The sequence below is a fragment of the Haemaphysalis longicornis genome, unplaced genomic scaffold, assembly GCF_048455015.1.
Source record: "Haemaphysalis longicornis isolate Haplotype H1 unplaced genomic scaffold, Haemaphysalis longicornis Haplotype H1 scaffold_6, whole genome shotgun sequence".
Classification (NCBI taxonomy): domain Eukaryota; kingdom Metazoa; phylum Arthropoda; class Arachnida; order Ixodida; family Ixodidae; genus Haemaphysalis; species Haemaphysalis longicornis.
In genome coordinates this window covers 63,318,366-63,340,589 of record NW_027526407.1, presented here as the reverse complement: position 1 = coordinate 63,340,589, position 22,224 = coordinate 63,318,366, and the positions used below count along the sequence as shown (strand labels likewise).

The 22,224-nt window shown below is 48.0% G+C and overlaps 1 protein-coding gene across 1 annotated transcript in view; it reads left to right on the top strand.

Moving 5' to 3' along the window:
• Window positions 1-20,793, top strand: part of LOC144141597 (15-hydroxyprostaglandin dehydrogenase [NAD(+)]-like) — a 28,088-nt gene extending 7,295 nt beyond the window's left edge. The window contains exons 5-8 of the mRNA XM_077673139.1: window positions 599-695; window positions 2,022-2,098; window positions 3,996-4,147; window positions 20,616-20,793. Of these exons, the coding sequence (XP_077529265.1) occupies window positions 599-695; window positions 2,022-2,098; window positions 3,996-4,147; window positions 20,616-20,739 (450 nt within the window). The 3' untranslated portion in view covers window positions 20,740-20,793. The remainder of the gene's footprint in view (window positions 1-598; window positions 696-2,021; window positions 2,099-3,995; window positions 4,148-20,615) is intronic.
• Window positions 20,794-22,224: the final 1,431 nt, after the last annotated feature.

Here is a 22,224-nt window from a genome sequence, read left to right as displayed (position 1 = left end):
AAGTCAAGGGTGAAGACATAAGCAGCTGCTTAAACAAGACATACACAAACACCTATTTGTCTTATTATAAGTTTGTTCATATCTGAAACATTGCGGTCATTAGCTTTTATCTTCTCGTTATTCGAACATCCTTCACCTTGGAATTTGTAAAACAACGTTTTTCATGCATGCTTTCCGCGATAAGCTAACTACAAAGGTGTCATTACCCGATCAAGCACACAATAACGCGCCATTTTGAGATTTGTTGAGAATGTGGAGAGATTTGTGGTCCGGGAGGCAAGACTTATGAAATGTATAACAGTGAATAACAAACATCGACGTGTTGGCTTTTCGAGAAAGCAACCTACTTAACATTTGGTTGGCTGGTGCAGAAACATGTATTAAGCATATTTCACCCGGCGCCTACTGAGACTCACTCCAACATCACGGTAACACGGCACGCTTTCAGTAGGCGAGTACAAGCCCAGGCTGTTTAAAGTTATGTTTCATATGAGCATGTTCCAGGATTACTACACCGAATTTTTTGCAATAGGTTTTCTCATACACTTACACAGAGAAGAAATACAGCTGATTGATGGTGGTGTTCATTGCCCGACAGGTGGCTGTCTTCAAAAGCATCCAGCTTGCTTTCAAGTATATGAGCAAAGCGCATGGCTATAACGGGGGTCACGTGATAAACTTGGCTTCGAATGCAGGTAATGCCGTTTTTAATTTCTCCAAGTGCACATCGATGCCAATAATTTTTTGTATCCCGTATATCTCCACTTGACCAACTTTTCGGAAGTATTGAGGAGCAATGGCTGGCTGATTAGAGATGAGAAGCCAAATTTGATCAGTGTTTAGAAGGGCGCAACAAGTATTAAACTTTAAGTAGAAAAATATACTTGTATAACAATTTAAGGCGCGAAAATGTACTGAATGTAGAAATACCCAATTTGAAGAAGGCTTTTGATGCTTTGGATAGGTTGTAGCTACAGGGAATAAAACTGACGAATACATTCATTGCGTCGTCAGGCTTTCTTAATTGTAGTAGCCTATAAGTATTCTGTCGAATAAACATTCAGGCTTAAAGGTTTATATGACCCTTTATTGGACGTGAACATGGTGTATTTTAGTATCCAAGGTTATAAAAATTCCCTATAAACCAGTGATGTTTCTTGCGCCAGTACGTTCAAAAACGATACGTACGTAACTAGCACTGTTTGAACAGGCAGTGCTGTTTATTAACCCTTTAAAAGGCATTCCCAGATTCCTAACCTTTGACAGTCGCTGTTCCACTACGTGGCACCCCTGCTGTTATTTCTGATATACCTGAACCTTCAATTTAGTTCCACGAAAGAAAATATTTTTAGAAATACAGCTGCGTGTAATATTAGTTTAGGTTATTTTCCAGGTAGACAAAATATGTACCGGGTGTGCCAAATGTGTGAAATTGGCAGCTTAGCTTCCGCAAGGACAGTGAAAAATTAAGGCTCCCGATGAAGCTTCATACTAATATGTTTCGATCCCCAGTATGAATGTGTATTCTGCGTACGCTTTCCAAATCAGAAAGAGCTAGAAATAGGGGACAGCCATCTTCATAGCTTCAAGTCCAGTCTTCCTCAATTTTTTAAAAAGCCTTTTAAACTGACCGCTCGCGTGATAGGAGTGACAAGAAGTGGGATGTATCATACGATAATATTGGGACATTCAAATAGTGGGAATGTGCGTGTGTTGTCTGGGTAGGATCCATTGTGTGTCTATATTCGCAGATTTGGGTGCACTTTAAATGTCTGTCATTTATCTTGTTACCAGTTACCATGTGTCTGAAATAACTGTGCTTAGTAGAATTCACGGCCTGCCAGGAACCTGGAGGTTTGTGAGGTGGTCTAGGCTATCTGAGAATTTTTGTCGTACCTGTTGCCGTGTTGTAGGAGCTGCCAGTACAAATGAGTGTCGCGTAATGACCCCGGGCGCGCACAAACGCTGTCTGAATGAACGTGGAGAATAAAACAGTGGCTTTACCATCGCATCTCTTCTAGCAATCACTCCCCTTCATACAGCTCCGGCCTACACAGCCTCGAAGCATGCGGTACTCGGAATGACAAGAAGTTTCGGGGTAATACTGCTTCTTTAAATGTCTCTCACTCTGTAGTTCCCAACTGATTGCACCAATTCTTACCCTGGATACAAAGACTGATCGATCTGTTTGGTTGCTCAGTTTTTTAGCAGTTCTTGTATGTAAGAGGAGCAACATTTAAACAGTCAGTCGCTTGGCTTCATATTTGGTGACTTGTCCCGCGTTTGATGGAATTAATTTGCTGGCCAATGAAGGGCCACACCCTGTCAAATACAGTGTGATTAAGATAAATCTGTGTAGTATATGCAGTTTCAATAACAATCTAGGTATTTTTGCTCGCATATAAAGAACGAAAAAATATCTTGCGGCTGGTGGATTGCGAGAGTTTTTTCTTCTTCTATTCCTTTTGTTAAATTACATTTTGTTAAACCTTTCAGCACATACGCAAGAACAGGCAGAAGAATGGTGTAATAATGTTCCACTAATTAGAGATAAAATAGTTGATTTTTGGAAGGGTTGCTGGAGGTCTTCAGCAGTGTAATGGTTTCTGCGAGTTGGCGCATGACGGGGCTTTAAATCGCAGCATTAGACAAGGGGTAAATATACAAAGGGGGCATACAATGCACGTTCTTCGCAAGCACACCCGGAAAGATCTCCTTTGGTGTCCTTCTCCTTCGAGTTGTCAGTTCGCCTCATTATTCGCTCCAGGGCCCACTCCGCCGACCTATGTTTGCTTCCCATTTGTTGTGTCAGGCGCCATGTTTCCGTTCCATACGTCATTATCAGCAGCACGCGTTGGTTCTATGCTATTATATTGAAATTAAGATAGCTTACTCTCCATTATTTGTTAGTGCCTGCCGAATGAACACCAGCCCATTCCTATTCTGCGCCTGATATCTTTCTCGTAGTTTGGATCAGTGCTGACCATCTGGCCAATGTAGATGTACTGTTCTGCTTGTTTGAGTGTTTCCTTACCTATGCTAAAGAGGGCCCATTCAGCTTGTTTATTTTTCATTACTTTAGATATATTTTTAGGCCCACGGCGAAACGTTCTGGTTGTTGTACTTGAATCATTTTTTGCAGTGGTTCTGCAAATTAGGAAGTTTTACCAGAAGAGCTGTTTCAGCTTGAGCTTGGTCCGGTGTAGTTCACAAAAAGCGGTCGCGAAAAATAGCAAGACAAAATACAGAGCGCACGTGAGATGCACTTCGTGACGAGCGGCCGGCGTCGTCCAAGCATGCGCCATGTGAGGAGATTGCAAAAAAATACCAACTAAATAGTTCACGTGCGTTTGCGCCTGAAGTGGGAACCACGGAAAAGCTCCAGCAACAGACGCCGAGCTCGCGAAGCCGGTTGGCGGAGGTTCTAGCGTATGCTAACGCGGTGCACTTTGGGAGAGATGTGGAAGCCTGCGGACGAAACTATGCCGTCCTGCCAGTCTTGGAGAACGTTCAGCTACAGGTTCGTAAATCTACGTGAGCTGCAACAGCCGGGTCTCAGACGAAGGGAGAGGGGCCGCCAGCTCTGCCGTTTCTCCAGCCTTGCACCAACATTGCAAGCTGCGCCAGTTTTTTTTTTTTATTTGAAGTTTTAACTCCTTTTTTTTTGGACCTGTGCAAAGAAAGGAAGTAGAGACCTTATCCGGATTAGGGGGAAGATGGGAGACAATTCCAACTCGAAGCTCTTTTTGTACCTGTCAAACCCTATTTCAGGTAAAAACTACCATGTCGACCAATTAAGTGAAGGAGTGACAAGGACAGAGGGTTGGGTTTTGATATCGTGCCAGAGGCCGAATAATATTGCCCTGTTGGCCGCCGCTGATTGCCGACCCATGCTCTAAAGAGACACTTAATTTCGACGTAACGCTCGACGTACGTTCGACGAAAGAGCGCGGCCTCTTAGACGGTAACCACGAATTTCCATTGCTCCCTTGCAGTGCGATCTCTACTGGAACCGTCACAGCATTCGAGTGAACTGCCTTTGCCCCGGTCCATTCAGGTCGAATATATTTTGCGACCATATGGAGTATCTTAAGGCATCCGATGATACTGCCTCTCTGGTCGACGACTGCCAGAAGCAGTGCCAAGAGTGAGTACGCGCTTCGCGCTGGAAGAGGGGTCCGATATTCGAAAGTTGGTAAACATCGCATTCGCAAGTTCCTTCTTACTAGTCCCGCTAAAAGAACCGATATTTTACATGCCGATTCTCCTAACCGAATTAGTTCGTGACCTCCATGAACTACACACAGAAAGCGCAAACGATCCCGCCTTGTTCCAAAGTTGGTGGCGTCAGTTCTTGGCTACAATGTCAGAGCAGTTGTATTTACCGGCATTCGATGATCCCTGGCTGTTACGCTACGTATTGCTTTGAACAAACCCACTGCAAATAAATCAGTGTAAAAGAATGATGCTCCAGACGTTAGTATCAACATTGTGACCGAAGCTCATCTGTATGTTTGAAAGTCAATAGACCTATAAACAACTGTTAGCCACAAAGAAAACTCCAACATTTTCTTTTTATCACAGTGTGAGAGAAGGAGGGGCAATAAATGGTTGTTTTTCAGGCGGCGAAGGATCATTTTCGATCAACCCTTGTCAGAGGCGTCCTTAGTATGGAATGAGATTGCTCAAAATATTTTCCAGCTAGTCACGTAAAGTGGAAAAAATTCAATAAAATGCATTACACGGAAGTAGTTAGCGTAGCGAATTGGCCTACTTGGCATGCCATGATTGGAAGAGTTTACCGGAAAAATACACAGGGACAACAAATATACGAGACAACAGCGCCCTGAGGTCTTGTCCATTTGTCGCCACTGTGAGGATTAGCGCTCTACAAAGCACGACGTTGGGTAATAGTTAGTTGAGATCTTCGTAAAAGTGATTAGACAGGCTTTAGGCTTGTAATATCTTGCTAATTATTTGGGCTCGCAGGCATGGATACCAGATACCCCATTGCGCTATTGGAAAAACAAGTTAAGGCCCGTTCCACTCAACACAAAAACTGTCGGAAGTGCAGAGCAGTGATTCGCCATAGTGGGCTGTGCCGTTATCGGCTCAGTGCTACAACCTATCACGCTCTAGCCGTCCTGTCTCACTTCGCTCTTGATGAATGGAACGGAGGTCTGTCCAATGCAATTCAAATTTCCCCCCTCCGCAGTGTTTGCGCGCCCCTGCATGAAACAGCGCCAGCGGGAGTTTTGTTCTTTTAGTGTTTGCTTTCATCTCGCACGTACTGGAGCCTTACTGCGCCATTCTAAATGTGTCGTTTTTTTTTGTTCTTCCACGGCCACTTTGCTTTTCCTCCCGCACGTGCCGGCGCGCCAACCCCTTACTGCGCAGTTTCGAACGCGGCATTTTTTTCTTGCACTGCCGCTTTTTTTTCGGCTTAAAACCACCCCAACGAGCGTTCTTAACTGAATGAGCACTGGCGTTGCCCATCAATTACGTACATTTTGCCTCAAAAGTACGTGCAGTTTTCTTTGTGCCAAAAAGGGGGGAGAGAGAGAGAAATCACTTTATTAAGGCTTAAGCGGGTTTATGGGAGCGGTGTGGCCGTCGGTTTGAGGCCGGCGGCGACGTTGTCAGCGCGGGTGACCAGAAGTATCTCGACCTCTGGGTCCGAGCTGCCCAGCGCTCCCTCCCACTGCTCCTTATTAATTATGGAGGGAAAGGGGTCTTGAGGAAAGGGGGAAGTATGACAAGCGCCAGCGGTTCATGAGTTTCAAACTGTTATGACTATATAAAGCGCTTGGTTTTCGAAGCCTCTGTGGGACCCCGCTACGACGGTACAGAGTGGGGCTCTACTTGGGTCCAGCGAGCGAGCCCCTAAAGTGCTCTGCAGTTAAAATTATGGCTCGAGCCCAATAGCTGAAGATATAAAATGTCTCAGTAAGCACTCATTGTTTATTACAGTGCCCTCTTGGCATTTTCAAATAAAAGGAAGTTCTTGGGAATGGGTAAATGATATAGGCGTTCCTTCAAATAAAAAGACACAACTAATATTTTCTCATTTTGTTTTCACAACACCGTACATCCTGATTCACCGCAGCTATTAAGTAGCCAGAAATCTTCCACAAAGGGTAAGTTCAGCTCGTGAACGCTGCTCGTGCCTGTCTTTCTTAAGTTCGGTGCCACAAGCAAAAGAAAAAAAATTGATAGTGAGGTGACATTTGAAGCACTTCAATGCGCCCTAAAAGATTCTCTCTGTCGACCCTAAGTGTCGGGCGCTTCGACGCACCACCTGGCGCGGGCCCTGGGACGAGCAGCGCAGAAATGAAACGCACGTGTCGCGCGGCGCCTTGAAACGCCGCGCATTCCTAGGAAGGCCGCGCCTGCTCGCACCGGAAGTATTAACCGCCACCACATGGACGAAGGGGACTGGCTTTTCCTTCTTCCTCGGCCCTCAGCGGCAAGAGGAATCGAAAATAAAGACAGAGAGACGCGGTCCGGGCGCAGGAGATCTCGGCCCGTCGTCTTCGGGCTCACCCGAGTACTGTTGCTTAGGCGCCCGCTGGGCTGTAAATAAATGTACAGTTTTGATCGGAGGTTGAGTTTGTCGGTTGAAGATACCCGGGGTGAGATCCTCAGCGCTACTGCGGCTTGGACGAGAAGCCCCTATAAGAACATCCCGAAGTTAACTGGCGCAGTCGGCGCGATCTTCTACAGCGACGACTCAGCTAGCCGGCGGGTGATACGGGCCCTCGACGGACGGAGCACGCGGAGAAATCGCGGTCTTCTGAACGAAATCGGCGGGAGCAGCGAGCTCGCCAGCCTGGCGGAGAAGGGGCTCGATCGGCGCTCAACGGACTTCTCAACGGCCACTGAGGGTACCTCTGCGGCCTGCTGAGCGGCGGAGAAGCGGCTTGACCAGCGGTCAGTGGAGGCATCAGCAGCCCATTGAGCGTGGAGCGGCGGGAGCAGCGAGCTCGCCAGCCAGGTGAAGAAGCGGCTCGACCGGTGCTCAGCGGACTCCTCAAAGAAGGCCGAGGCAATCTCTGCGGCCTGCTGAGCGGCGGAGAAGCAGCTTGACCAGCGGTCAGTGGAGGCATCAGCAGCCCACTGAAGGAGGAGCGGCAGGAGCAGCGAGCTGTCGGCAGGCGAGAAGTCAGCGGGCGATTGTTTGGTGGACACCTCGGCGGAAGGAGCGGCGCATAAATGGATACCCCATCTGCACCGGTGCGGCATCTCTAGAGGCGCCGAGCTATGCAGGTCAGTGCCTCGTTTGATGCTGGGTCTGCGGTACACCATGACATCTAGCGGGTATCTAGGTGTAGCCGTGAGATAATGATGACGATTAGGAAGCGCTGGATACGAACGGTGCAGAAACAGCAAGCATTTCCATGTCGTTCGCTGAGCAGAAGGCGTTATTGCGGGCGAAATTGACAATCGCTGCGGCAGAGTTAGCCGCGGAACGATCCAAGAGTGAACGCTTTAAGAGAGCTAACAATGTTTCTGCCTCACCGATTGCGCAACGAGTAATGTTCAGCACTGAGGGAGACAGTGGACTGGGGTGCGCCGGTACGCCGAAAGATGTGCGGTGTGGAGTCCATTCACTGGGCGTGCGTGAGCCTCTTGTTTCGCGGGATTCGGCACTATCAGAGTCACGCGGGACAGGCGAAGAGAAGATAGTAGCGCGCGTTCCTTCCTGGGCGCTTAGATTTCCTGCAACCGGGGAGCAGGATAGTGAAGCATCCCGCGTAGAAAGCTTCACCGAAATGAAGATGGAGGTGAAGAAAGGTGTTACGCGCGAGGCTGCGTTGGTAAATGACAGGCAGTCAAAGGTGAATGAGAGTGTGCGCATGCCCGTGAAAAAGCTGATAGCAAGCGAAACAGCCTCAGCTGCGTCGCATGTTCGCATTCACGTGGCCGATGAGCCCCTCTCTGCTCCTTGCGCCACACCACGGTGTGTGGTAGAGAACGGCGCTTTGTGCGCGCACGGTGGTTCAGTAGCTTCTGAACACGAGGGTTCGCACAGAAAGGAACTGAAGAACAATGCAGTTCTTAAATCAACCGTTCTGAAGGGGCTGAGGCTGGCTTCAGTTGAGCGTGAGCCCGTCGCAGAACATTCCGGGAGCGTGGCCGAGCGGCCAGTAACTTTGCAGGATGCAGCAGCACGGGAATCGCGCGAGGAATCAGATGCAGTTGGTGTCGCGCACATTGCGTCTTGTGTTTCTGGAGATCCCCAAATGTCATATCATGAAAAGTTTATTGCCATGGGGAGCTCCAGCGAATTGAGAGAGGAAAGTGTGCATCCGGGTACGGCCGCTCAAGCAATGCAGCCCAAGGCAGGTGCAGGGAGGGATGCAGGAGTGGCTGAACAGATAGCCTCCCCAGCATAGCATGTCAGCGTTGATGTGGCCGCTAAGCAGCCCTCTGCAGCTAACGCTGACCAACACTTCGTCGTGGAGAACGGTGTTTCGAGCGCAGAAGCGGCCGATCCCGAGGGTTCGCCTAGAAAGAGAGGCGCAAGCGTCAGTTAGCTTCAACTCACTGCAGCGTGGCGGCAACGCATGCTCACAAGCCAGCAGCGGTCTCTTCTCGAGCGAGAAAGCGAGGAGGAGAGGGGCCCTGGATACCGTTGTGCGACTGCGACGAGGTGCGCCGCGTGGCAAGGGTGTTTTCGGACGACGACGGCCGGTGTGTACCGCCTTCTAAAGGCCTCTTGCTCTGAATGAGCTGGTGAGGATTGGGGCTAATTTCTCATGGTGACCTGCAGCCAGTGTCAAGAGGCACTGACCGTGCTGATTGTTATGTCGCCAATTGAAGGAACGATGGAGCATGCGCTAAAAGTGTGTGTGGTGTGTGTGTTTCACGTGTGAAACATTCCTGAAGTTATGTATCACAGTGGCGGTGGAGGTGCCGGGCGCTTCGACGCACCCACTGGCGCGGGCCCTGGGACGAGCAGCGCAGAAATAAAACGCACGTGTCGCGCGGCGCCTTGAAATGCCGCGCATTCCGAGGAAGGCCGCGCCTGCTCGCCCCGGATGTCTTAACCGCCACCACATGGACGAAGGGAACTGGCTTTTCCTTCTTCCTCGGCCCTCAACGGCAAGAGGAATGGAAAATGAAGACAGAGAGACGCGGTCCGGGCGCAGGAGAGCTCGGCGGGTGTAGGAACAAATTGTCCCAGAACAAATGGTCCCGGAACAAATGGCCCATTTCCCATTTATTTCCTGTCCTCTAATGTACACACTAAAAGAAAAAAACTAAAAAAAATTCGAGGACAAAACCCTCACCAACAAAGCTATCGCAGGTTTAAACCAATTCAAAATAAATAAAATAGGCACTAGGCCAAAAATACTTTTAGAAAAAAGCCGATTCGATGTTGACAAAAAGAAAAAAAATCACACTCCACATCCAAAGGCGCTACTGTTACACACACACTAAAATAATCCTATACATCAGAGCTAATTTTTTAAATCTAACAGTATGACAGTGAAGTTGCGAAAAAGTTGAAAAGCGTTATAAAATGAGAACGCACAAAAATACATGCAAAACAGTCCACTAGAACAATGTCCTTACAGTGAGTTCCAGAACTATGCGAAATTAGTTGGTGCATTAATGACCCTTTTTTCACCACATGCAGACCCATGGACACAACGATCACTCTAAAACAAATCAACCAGAAATAAACCGGCTAGAAGTGACAGAAAACCACACAGTTCAAATAAACAGTACTCGGCGGTAAAGTAAAGACTATCGCGCACTACAGTTTGCACCGCTTTCACATTGTTCAGTCATTCACTCTAAATACACTTCACTGCGCTTTCGTGTCTGCATCACTGTGGTCCAAAACTAGAGTTAATCATTCACCAAACCGCACTTAGATCACGTACGAGCCACTACTAACGCGTATTAGGTCGATGGGAAAGTCTTTACAGATCACCGCACTGCTGTATTACACTGCGCAACACATCACCACACAAGTCACGTGACCGCTTATGACTTCGTCTCTTGTTAAAGTTGGCTTCCAGAAAGACAGGCGAGGCAGTCAAACTTCTGGTACAGACCTAGCCACGTAGTCCACAAGGTCTGTAAGGATTTTAATTGCAGCGTTGTCATTAAGTAGAGATCTCAGGTGTGGTGGTTCAAGGGGGTGCCTTGTGAGCCTCTGCAATTTGTGGATGTAGGGTCTTGTTTTAACACAGTCCAGTAAGTAATGAGCCACAGATGAGGCACTATGTCCACAAAAACACTGGCAATTGTTCTGTAATTGCAGGCGGTAAAAGTAGTGCGGGAAACGTCCATGGCCTGTTAACAATGTGGTCAATTTCCTGGGGGGCGGGAAACACCTCGGTATATCCAAAACACTCGGGGTCCATCGATACAATTCTGTACTGCAGTGATTGGTCGACCAGGAATTCTGCCAAACTAAGCGACCAGCTTTTAGTAAAGCAGAACGCACCATGTGCTTAGTGATTTTACCGTGCACATCTACACCTCGCGTTGCGGCGTGAGTTGCTATGATGTCAACAAGTTCATTTCCCCAGACTCCAGAGTGACTGGGGACGTGGTACATATGTACTGGTACGATGGATGCAAGAGAGCTGATGTTATCCTTGAGGATTTGGATGCTGCTTGAAATGGTGAAAGGGTTGTTCAGTGCCATGAGTAGAGAGAGGCAGTCTGTATATATGTGCAGCGGGGAAGTGGGTGTGTTACAGAAGAAATACTGGATTAGTTGGTGCAGGGCTATTGTTTCAGCATTGAAAGAACTAGTGGGGGAAACCAAGCGGAATCTTTGGACGGCTTGTAAGGTTTCAAGATCTGAGAAAACGACAAATGCAGCACCAGCAGACGTAGAAGTGTGGGAGCCATCTGTATACGCATGCAGTCCCGGTCGTGACATGATGTGAGGTACCTGTTGGACGCTCAAGCGCTGGTAGGGAATGCTAGTTCGTCGTGCCGGATGAATTGCAGATAAGTCAATGGGAAAGTCAATTTCAGACGGGTTAACTGTAAGTGTGTGAAACGTAATGGTTTGGTGCCGGTGAAACAGAAGGAATAATCGAGTTTGAATATCCAGGTGAATGCTCAGTGGCAGAACATTTGCAATCACCTCGAGGGCAGCAGTGCGAGTGGTGGTGTATGCTCCTGTAACGGCAAATAAAGGAGATCTCATTAGAGAATGCACACGAGCCTGCAAGCTGTCGTGTTGGTGTGTGTACCACCACGCAGGAGCTGCATATGTTGCCACGGGCAGTACCACGTGTAGATAAAGTTCTCGCAAGTGATCTCTGTTCACGTAAGTATGCATTCGGGCAAATTTTGTTAAGGCCGCCGTCATTTTTTCCATACGTTCTTTCAAGTAGTTTGTATGAGCCACAAATGTCAAGTGACGATCAAACATGACCCCTAATATTTTTAGTTCGGTTACGTGCTTAATACTGACCCCGCCCAGTCTCACGGTAGGCTTACGTATGGCTCCTCGCTCCCCACGAGATACGAGCAGACAGGCACATTTTGTGGGATTTAGTACCAACTTGACGCCTTGACACCACCGATGTACTGTCTTCAGCGCCTCCTCCGCAATGGCTTCCAATTGTCTTCTCGTACGACCCTTTATTAGAATTATGGTGTCATCAGCGTATGCCTGTATGTACGCATCTTCTGGCATTCCCAATTGGAGTAAATCATACAGACAGGCATTCCACAGCAAAGGACTCAGTGGAGATCCTTGAGGGCTGCCTTTTGTTGTCGTTGCCTGTATCTCTCCCGAAAACGTCTTGTAGTGAACTGTACGGCCTTTCAAAAATGAAGACAGGAGGTTGTAAATGTTGGAAGGGCAGTTATGAGTTCGGAAGAAATAAAGCAGAGCAGGATGCCAGATGGAATCAAAAGCCCCTTCAAAGTCGAGAGAGATGATTAACGCAAGACTTCCCTCATCTCTACACTGCTGCAGCTGTAATCGAAGAGCATATAGAGCAGAAGTGGAGCTTTGTCCTTGAGTAAATCCGTATTGATTGGGGTGGAGGAGTTGCGCCCGGTGCATGAAAAAATAAAGACGTGCGTTTAGCATCCGTTCCAAGACTTTGCCAAAAATGGAGCTGATGCAAATTGTCCTATATGATTTTGGTTCTTGCGGAGGACGACCAGGCTTCAGGAGAAAGGTAACCCTAGCTTTCTTCCAGTGCGGTGGGAAGTGGCCGAGGTGTAAAGCACCATTAAATATCAGAAGCAAAAATGGAGATGCAAAAAGAAATAACAGTTGCATCATGTAGGTCGTGATACAATCAAGCCCTGCAGCAGCGTTAGGGTTCAAATCTCTGATTGCCTTTTGAAGTTCCGTAATGGTGAAATCATCATCGTGGGTCGGCGTTGCATACGTGTTTCTGCTAACGAATATTCTTAAGGCACGTTGAGCGAGCGTGTCATTTTGAGTTAAGTCAGTTGGCAGGAGCCGCTCCAGAAGAAGACCTGCAGACTCCAATGTGTTGGTAGTTAGGTCGTCGTTGGACGTCAAGAGGGCCGGAAGTGCCGATCGGGAGAAGCATTTTTGAAAAGCAGTGGTTAAAGGGAGACCGAAGATGTTTTTCCTTGACGCCGTTGTGCAATTTCTTCGAATGGCAATTTCTTTAGCTTGCTCTATTCTGCATCTATATCTGGCCAGAGACCTATAATAGATAAAACGGAGATCATTCCTTAATAGCGGATCTCGGCATCTTTGATATCTTCGGCGTAGTGTGCGAACAGTAGATCTTTCTTTGGCTAGTTCATCAGTCCACCAAATATTGCCGTTAAATTTTGTAGGTGCACGTTCATGTTTTTGTTTTAAGCTAAGAATTTTTTTATAGAAACAGTCTAAAGTTTTGTCGAGTAAGTCTGGTGACGCCACGTGCTGCGGGTTCAAGCCGTTAAGCCAAGGGTCCTCAACGAGCTCTTCCACGAGTCGTCTTGCTCCAGTCTTGGTCAGGCGTTTCTGTCGGGAAAGAGAAGACGATCGAAGGCCAAACTCGATATATCTGTGTTCCGAAAGTGTAGGGGTGTCTCGAACCTTCCAGAAGGTTTCCCTGGTCCAGATAGGTCCAGCAACTAAAGTGATGTCAATCCAGGTATCAGCATATGGCGTTGCGTATGTCGGTATGGAGCTGGAGTCGTTCAAAAGCAGTAAATGCCGAGCGTGAATAAATTTCGCTAGCTCATCTCCACGGCTGTTCAAAACGGTGCCACCCCATAGTGGATTTCTCGAGTTAAAGTCTCCGGCGATTGCAACGTTTACCATAGGATTACTGTCTAAAATTCCGTCTATTGATGTTAATATATAAGAAAGGGGTACTGATGGTGCTGCATAAACTCCTATCAATAACAACGCCAGCTTGTCAGTTTGCAGCTGCAAAGCCACGATGTATGGTGAGATGGAAATAGGGAACACGTCGAACCTGGGCCGTGGAATAACCACCACACAACGGGGTGTGTGTGGGTGACAAAACATATGCCAGCTTTCTGGTATTCTTGGAATCGTAGATCCACGAGCATAGGGATCACAAATCACTGTGACGTCAACGTCATTCGATTTTATAAAATCTACAAGGTGACCGGTGGCGGCACGGGTGTGGTCAAGGTTCGCTTGGAGGAATATCAATGAAGCCATTTCACATTTTTGAAGGTCCGGGCGTTAAAACAGGAGATAATTAAATGGAAAACTGAAATGGCTATAGCATATTCACAGTGCTTAGTAGGCGAATAATAACAATACAGAAGGTGTTTGTTTGTAGGTAAGTGAGTGGAGTTAAATGAGTAATATATTTCCATTGTGATTTTTACGATGTTGCGGAAGGAGAGAGAGCGGGCGTGGCATCCTCATAAATTGTTTTTGCACGCAGTCTTGTAATGCGCGAGGCAATAGTAGAACAGCACGGCGCGTTGAACGTGTGATCATGGCGTCTACCCGCTGCGCGGCACTCACGGCATACCACCTTATTTTTATCTGTGAGCGTGCATTCTGCTGCAGAGTGGCTTTCAGCGCAGTAAGGGCAACAGACATGATCCGAGGCACAACGGGTATAAACATGACCATACGAACAGCACCGGTTGCAAGCAGCCACATAGAAGTTTTCTTTTATAGAGCAGGAGGTCCAGCCAATAAGGAGACGGTCTCGGTCTTTCAGTAGTTTGTACACAGAAGGGGAAACCTCGATAATGTGTACATTATTGCCAGAACGATCTTTGAAGTAGGTGCGATGTCTAAAGCCTTCTTCAGGTATGTCCAGACCATTGCGAGCGTTAATGTTCGCTCTCAGAATTCCAGGAATTATACTCGGATCCACTCCAGATATTTTGAACTGAGGCATACGGCGAGGCGGGCGAGAAATTCTGAGCGCTGTTTTTAACTGCAAGTGGTTCTCGAGTGCCTTTTCCAAGTTATCTATGGAGGCGCGGTCGGCAGACACGACGGTGAGCCCCGATCTTGTGGGGATTAATTTAACTTGTTTTACTCCAATTCCAGAGGGGTCATTACCAAACGTAGACTTGAGGAGTGATATTGTATCAGGCCCGGGATGACCAGACGGCAGAACCGGAGAAAGAAAAAGAACATGACTGGGGTCGTTCATGAATGCGGCGGTCTGCTGCATGTTGCTGGACTGACGAGTTCTATTTGCCTCTGGAAAATTGGGACCAACCGACTCACTGCTCCGAGCCGTTTGATCATTCCTGAGAACGTCCACATATGAAACGTGCGGTGGTGTTGGCAAGTGTGAATCCTGGGTCCCACCTTGTTTAGCGTCTGCCACCTGAGTACGTAGTTCTTCAATTCTACCCTCGGCACGAGAGAGCTGTGTAGAGAGAGCGATGACCAAGCTCTGCATATCAAAAAACATTTCCATCACTTTTTCTCGTACCGAGACGTTGATCTTATTCCGAGAGTCAGACAAAATGTTCATTAGAATTTTCCCCACTTCGGTGATCTTGTTGATGTGCTCACTGGAAAATTCGGCACCATCGGTGACCAATCTCCCAAGCAGTTGATTGCAGGAAACACGAGAACATGATTGCTCGATGTCAACAGGCGGGGGATTGTCCACAACATCCTGATGTGGATCATGGCTGGGATTGTCCACAGTTAAAAGAGAGTGGTTGGAGCCACGGTCAGCGATTGCAGCTACCGTTTCACTACTCTCTTGGGAATTGACAGAACTTCGGGATGGCGCGGATCGAACCGTCTCCTGTCGCAGAGATTGCATCGTCCGATTCAGATACTCCATGAAGGGTGAACTTAAGAGGGGGTGGAGCAAACTGCTTCGGCGACCAACGGCTGTTAAGCCTAACCGGGCCGCACAACCCTTGCATCTTGTGGATGAGTGATGCGAAGCGGATATATCTATTTCTCCTCGAGCCTCTTCGAAGCACCCACGGCCTAACGTGCGAGTACCGATTTTTCCCAGAAGTCGCCTAACTTTGCCCTCACTGTGACGCAAATATTTCAGCAAGCCAGTATTGAGGAGTAGCGACAGGTGGCCGAACGACTTTGCCCTCACTGTGACGCAAATATTTCAGCAAGCCAGTATTGAGGAGTAGCGACAAGTGGACCAACGACACGCCCGCGGCTGAAGCGCTTTTCTAAGACGCAAGTTACACCTCATATTCTCCAGTATTGAGGAGTAGCGACAAGTGGACCAACGACACGCCCGCGGCTGAAGCGCTTTCTAAGACGCAAGTTACACCTCATCGTGAAACGTCCAATGTAAACGATTGTTACATATTGTGGAGGAGTGATGCGAAGCGGATATATCTAGTTCTCCTCGAGCCTCTTCGAAGCACCCACTGCCTAACGTGCGAGTACCGATTTCCCAGAAGTCGCCTAACTTTGCAATATTTCAGCAAGCCAGTATTGAGGAGTAGCGACAAGTGGCCCAACGACACGCCCGCGGCTGAAGCGCTTTCTTAGACGCAAGTTGCCCTCATATTAACTCTATATCTCATAAAGTCCAATGTAAACGATTGTTACATATTGCGGAGGAGTGATGCGAAGCGGATATATCTAGTTCTCCTCGAGCCTCTTTCAAAGCACCCGCAGCCTAACGTGCGAGTACCGATTTCCCAGAAGTCGCCTAACTTTTGCCCTCACTGTGACGCAAATATTTCAGCAAGCCAGTATTGAGGAGTAGCGACAGGTGGCCGAACGACACGCCCGCGGCTGAAGCGCTTTCTAAGACGCAAGTAACTCCCTTAACTCTATATCTGATAAAGTCCAATGTAAACGATTGTTACATATTGTGGAGGAGTGATGCCAAGCGGATATATCTAGTTCTCCTCGAGCCTCTTTCAAAGCACCCACGGCCTAACGTGCGAGTACCGATTTTCCCAGAAGTCGCCTAACTTTGCCCTCACTGTGACGCAAATATTTCAGCAAGCCAGTATTCATGGGAGCATCGCAGACGCAGACGTTCTGTAATCGTCTGCCGTTTCTTGTTGTGAAACAGGACTACGCCGGCTACGCTGTAGCCACTGGAAGCGTCACAGTTGTAGTGACATGCTAGGGCCCGGCTGTTGGCCACAGAGTAGCTTCCGTATGCGTACGCACTCCATGCGTACGCACGTGCTGTTGCATTTGACGCGCGCGATTTGACAGCCGGCCTTCTTGGCGGCCCCGTCTTCGCTTTTCTATGGTCGAGCGGCTTTGTTGCCTTGGCGAGAGTTCCATGCTATAATGCATTAGTCGCCGAAGTGAAGTCACGGCAGCAGCTACAGCATGCCGTGCAAGTGCTGTGTGCCGGGGTGTCGGGGAAACTACATGGCTGACACAAAAGTGCAGGTGTTTGGGTTTCCCAAAAATGAGGAGCTACGCAAGGCTTGGATCCGCGCTATTGCTCGCCAGAACTTCGTTCCTTCGAAGTATTCCAGAGTATGTGCTCTTCATTTCAAGTACGACGACATCCTCCGGGAGTCCAGTTATGTTGACACTGCTACCGGGCGCACTCTGAGCGCTCCGTTGACGCATCACCGTCTTCATCCTCACGCAGTTCCTTCGAGGTTTCCGGATCGGCCCCCTTCCCCGCCGTGTAAAACCGGTAAAACAGGTAAAACAACCGCAAAGAAGCCTCCAAGCTCAAGACGAACGAATTACAATGCCGCATCCACACTAGTCGCCCTGGCAGAGTCCGCTGACGAAGACACCGACAAGATATCCAGCTTGAAAGATCTAGTTGAGGTCGTCAGAAGTCTACAGTCTGCCTTCTGGCATGTCATTGAAAACAGTGAACGCCTCATCTTGGTGCACATTGTTGAAAGTGAGGCACCCTGGATCAAGTGCTCAGTTGTGGTGAAAGCTGACTTGGCACTCAGCCTCTACTTTGTGAAGACACCTGTCACAAAGTTTGGATCCAATATGCGCGTACCAGCATTTGCAGAAAGCAAGAGGTCAGTCATGGAGCTCCTTGAAAGCATCGAAAAATTGGCTGGGGGCTCCATTTCAAGTCCCGAAACTCAAGACGACCTTAGCTCAAGTTCTTTACAAAGTCGAGATGATGATACATGTGAGACTATACAGATGCTTCTGGGCAGGCTGTCTGTTGCAAAAAAAAAAAAAGTTCCTGCGATTTTGCAGCCGCCCCATTCCATAGGGGCGATTTCCCGTGCAAGCCGGGTGAACTTCCCAAGCGTTGCAGTCCCACACAAGGGCCGAGCGCCAGGCCGGGGAGTCGCTTGTACCTATTTTACCGGTAGGTGCCCGGCGCCACCAAGGAACACGAATTCACATGGTGCCTTCCACAGCCACGATGGACGCTCAACTCGCAACCGCCTGTGGCAGGACAAGCCGCCAGACTCTTTCACCCCCGGCAATGGCGCAACGCGGCATGATGGCCGGGGGCCCCGGCAGATGGACAAGGGTCAGGGGCCCCTCGATAGGGTAAAGGCAGCTTTCCAGACGTGAAATCCCCTTTCAAGGGTCCGCACTCGACCAGGGACGCCTGTACCCATTAAAGAAACCGGTGGGTGTCCGGCGGTACCAGGATTCGAACCCCGGACCTCCCGCATACGAAGCGAGTGCTGTACCTTTGAGCCATCGCTGCGGTCCCGGAACAAATGGCCCCGGAACTTATGGTCCCAACCCGCCGCGGTGGCTCAGTGGCTAAGGCGTTGCGCTGCTGAGCACGAGGTCGCGGGTTCGATTCCCGGCCGCGGCGGCCGCTTTTCTGATGGAGGCGAAAAGCAAAAACGTCCGTGTGTACGAGATTTCGGCGCACGATAAAGATCCCCAGGTGGTCAAAATTAATCCGGAGCCCTCCACTACGGCGCGCCTCATCGCCTGCGTTGCGTCGGCGCGTTAAACCCCACAATCAATCAACTTATGGTCCCGGAACTTATGGTCCTGGAACTTATGGCCCCGAAACAAATGGTCCCAGGCACCTCTTCGGGCAAAATGATTCTATAAAACTCCACGTGGGTTCTGTTTAAATTTGTTTTATTTTGCTGGAGTGCAGTTTATAATTTCTTAGGTTTCTTTATTTTTGTTTTCTTTGTTTTTTCAGATTTCTTTAAACCGGTCACCTCAATTTGGGCGATTAGAACGATGAAACGCGGTATTTCTGCCAACCACGCATTTTTGTGATAGCGCAGGGCATTCATTACACGATTGGCCCATTTTCGGAATTTTTAAAGCGTATTTTATCCGGCCTTTTTATTTTCGTCGTCGCGTTTTATTTACTTTCAAGACGAACATTCTTATTTATTACTTTTCTCTCTCTTTCGGTATTTGATTTTTGTAATAGTTTCCTTTTTTTGGTTTTCCACGTTTTTATTGTTTGTGAGTCAGAGGTGCTTAGCCCGAGTATCTCTGTTGGTATGCGGTCGTTCGGTGACGAGCTGACGGGAAGCAAAAGGGTGCCGCCTCTGTAGAAAAGGCGCGCGGCGTAGTTTTTGAGAATTTGCGAAGCCGGCGTCGGCGTTGCTCGTTGATGGTCATTCGCCTCAGGAATTCACCTAGGGTTGAAGGAGTTCTTCTCGGTAGTCGGACGGGCGGCCGCGTCCCTTAGTCTGGGAAGGGATTAGCCACGACTCCCTCATTGTGCGGGCGCGCGCGGCGACAAAGGCATGGCGGGAAGGTGACGACATGTTAGCCCCGCGAAGACCGCTCTAAGGCTTTTGAGCAGATGCCGCCCGCCAGCAAAGTATTGCCGATTTTCGGAGAAAAACGAGTTTCTAAACTGCAAGCTGCAAAATTATCGAGGTGCAAAATCTTGATTAGTGTTGCTTGGCTTGATTCGAACAGCAGATATCGAAACATTTGAGGTGGTGAGCACAGTAACCCAGCTTAGCTAACCCAATAAACCGTCATCGAGTAAAGTTCCTTTTTGAAATAGCGACAAAACGGCGAGTGCAATGCAGCAGTACAGCTCTATGTTGACTGGCGGTCAGCAGTACCGTCCCACTCACATTTTTAATACTTTCCAAAGCCTAAATAATACCGTCACTGTAAATAGGCTCAACGCACTGGATGAAGTCGGACTCACTTCTCAAGCATCAACAAAATTTTATATCCTTGCGAGTATTGCACGTCAGCCATGTTAATTTAAACAGTTGTGTTGCTCCACTTCATAAGAAAACTGCATTCACGAGGACAATTACGGTAGCCCGTTATTGTATTCGCTTTAAACGCCGGCCGAGGGCGGCCCAGTACACGCAGATTTTTGATTGAAAGGTTCACCACTGGTTTGCCTGGCGATCGGAATAACAAAAAAAGACGAGCAAAGCAAGCACGGGAGATCGTACACGTGCGACAAAAAAATTGTATACAGCATTCAGCTCAAGCAAATTCAACATTAGCAAATATACTGTGTAGGAAGAGATGCAAAATACAGTGTGCACAAATACAAACACAAATATAAATACAATTAACCCCCTCCTACCCTCATGCAGGCGCTCAGGCGTAGTAGTGGTGGGACCATTTCTTCCTACTTTGAAGTTGGGACCATTTGTTCCGGGACCATTAGTTCCGGGACCATTAGTTCCGGGAACAGAAGTTCCGGGACCATTTGTTCCGGGACCATTTGTTCCGCGACCGGAGCTCGGCCCGTCGTCTTCGGGCTAGCCCGAGTACTGTTTCTTAGGCGCCCGCTTGGCTGTAAATAAATGTACAGTTTTGATCGGAGGGTGAGTTTGTCAGTTGAAGATACCCGGGGTGAGATCATCAGCGCTACTGCTTCTTGGAGGAGAAGCCCCGGGGAAAGAACATCCCGAAGAAAGTATGGCTGGTGGATAAAACAACAAAATTTAAGGAACGCAGTGATATTTTAGCGCAAGCTTGCTTGTTATGCTGCGCTTTTGAATTACCTCGATCCAGAAATTTAAACACGATGCGTTAACCAGCGAGCAAACAGATCTAGGACGCCTTGCTAAAACCTAGCGGTGGAGTAAGATGAACACGATGCATTAAATTAAACACGCTATATACTGCGGAATTTTCGCACAAAGAAGCGAGAACGGTTATCAGGGGATGTTTCGACGTTAGTGGTGGCGCTTGTCTCCTGGCATACTCCGTATTGTTTAATAATTATGGTCCTAAATGTAATATATAATTTTATAACGATGTCTGAAGCTTTCTTACGTTTCTTTTCTAGGCCTGAGCAAGTTGCGCATGGCGTGGTGAAGCTTCTCCAAGACGAACCGAATGGAGCGGCCTTGCTCTGTTTGAAAAGTGTCGGGTTTAAATACCATGACTTCCCTGCTCTGCCAATCGCATGAACGAACGGCATGCAAACACAACAAGCCACTATCGCACTTGATTTACCTTTTTTATAATTGGGGAAAGAATTTTCTCACTTCAAAGAATAAACAAGAAGGAAGAGAAAAACGCACCGTTTACGTATAATCGATCATACATTTTATTCAATGTTTTTTCTGCTTGATCAACCAGAAGGTACATGCCCGTGCGCATTCCATTCGACTCTTAAAATTATTGCAATTGCCAGCACGGCCATTGTATTCGAACTGTGTGCATCTCTTTGTTTGTGAGTTGTAGTACTAACGCTGCTCAATCATCCACCCGGCTCCAGGGTCACTTGGACATGTGCACACTGTAAGGGGTGCAGAAACAAAGTTCCGAATGAAATAGACAATTTACGAAAATGGCGAAGTAATCAATTAACGATCGGTGTTCAGAGTAACGCTGTAACTTAAAAGCTTTTGATGTGTCAAGTAAAAAGAACCTCATTACAAGATCATGCCACCTTATTAAAAGCCTTTTTTTACACGTAAAAGGTTCCCATTTCTCTCTACCTTACGTCTCTGTTTCTAGTACCTGGAAATCCTGTGTGGCCAAAATGTCAGTTCTAGAAGCACTGAGGAACGGGCACCAGGGCAATTCATTTTCTCCACGAGGGAAAGAGAACTTAACACTGCCATTAAAAGTTTATGACATGGAAAGAGAACTAATGATTAGCAATATTTTACACACTTTCTACATAAAACGAGTTCTTGATTAGCCTCTAGGTTAGTAATGATGCCGTATACCCTCTGGTTAGTTTTTTTTTGTGTGTGTTTTCTTGACAGCGTATGGCTGCGCCGAGCTGTCTTATTTAAGAAGTAAATCGCGCGTTTCCGTCTCTTTCTTCTGTGTGCCGCTCAGGCTATCTAATTTTGATTGATTCATTCATTCATTGTAGGGTTTAATGCGCCGACGCAACGCCGACGCGCGCCGTAGTGGAGGGTTGCAGATTAATTTTGACCCCCTGGAGATCTTTAACGTGGGCCGATATCTCGTACGCACGGGCGTTTTTGCTTTTCGCCTCCATCATAAAAGCGGTCGCCGCGGGCGGGAATCGAAACCGCGACCTCATGCTCACCTATCTAATGTTTTATGAAGAGTGTATCGCCTGTCGTTACTAGAATATAATGTTCGCTTTAATCGGCAATCTTCTAGATCCGATTCGATGGTTTTCGAAGTATTAACGCGAAGGATAAGCACTCGCAAGGTAAACACCGCGGCATTCGATTTTCCGACGTCAGTCTGCACACGTAACTTCGTTGAGTACTTCTACGCCGCTTGTATTTTTATTGCGTTTTTGCGGAGCACAAGTTCGCTCCAATCAACATTTGTTCCTTGAAGAGAGAGAGAGAGAGAGAGACTTTATTCGTCGAGCGGATGCTTACGTACGAGCCTCGCCCCGTTAAAGGCCTTGTCCTAGATTCCTTGACTTCGACTGACTGTCCGCGCTCGGTTAACCAGGT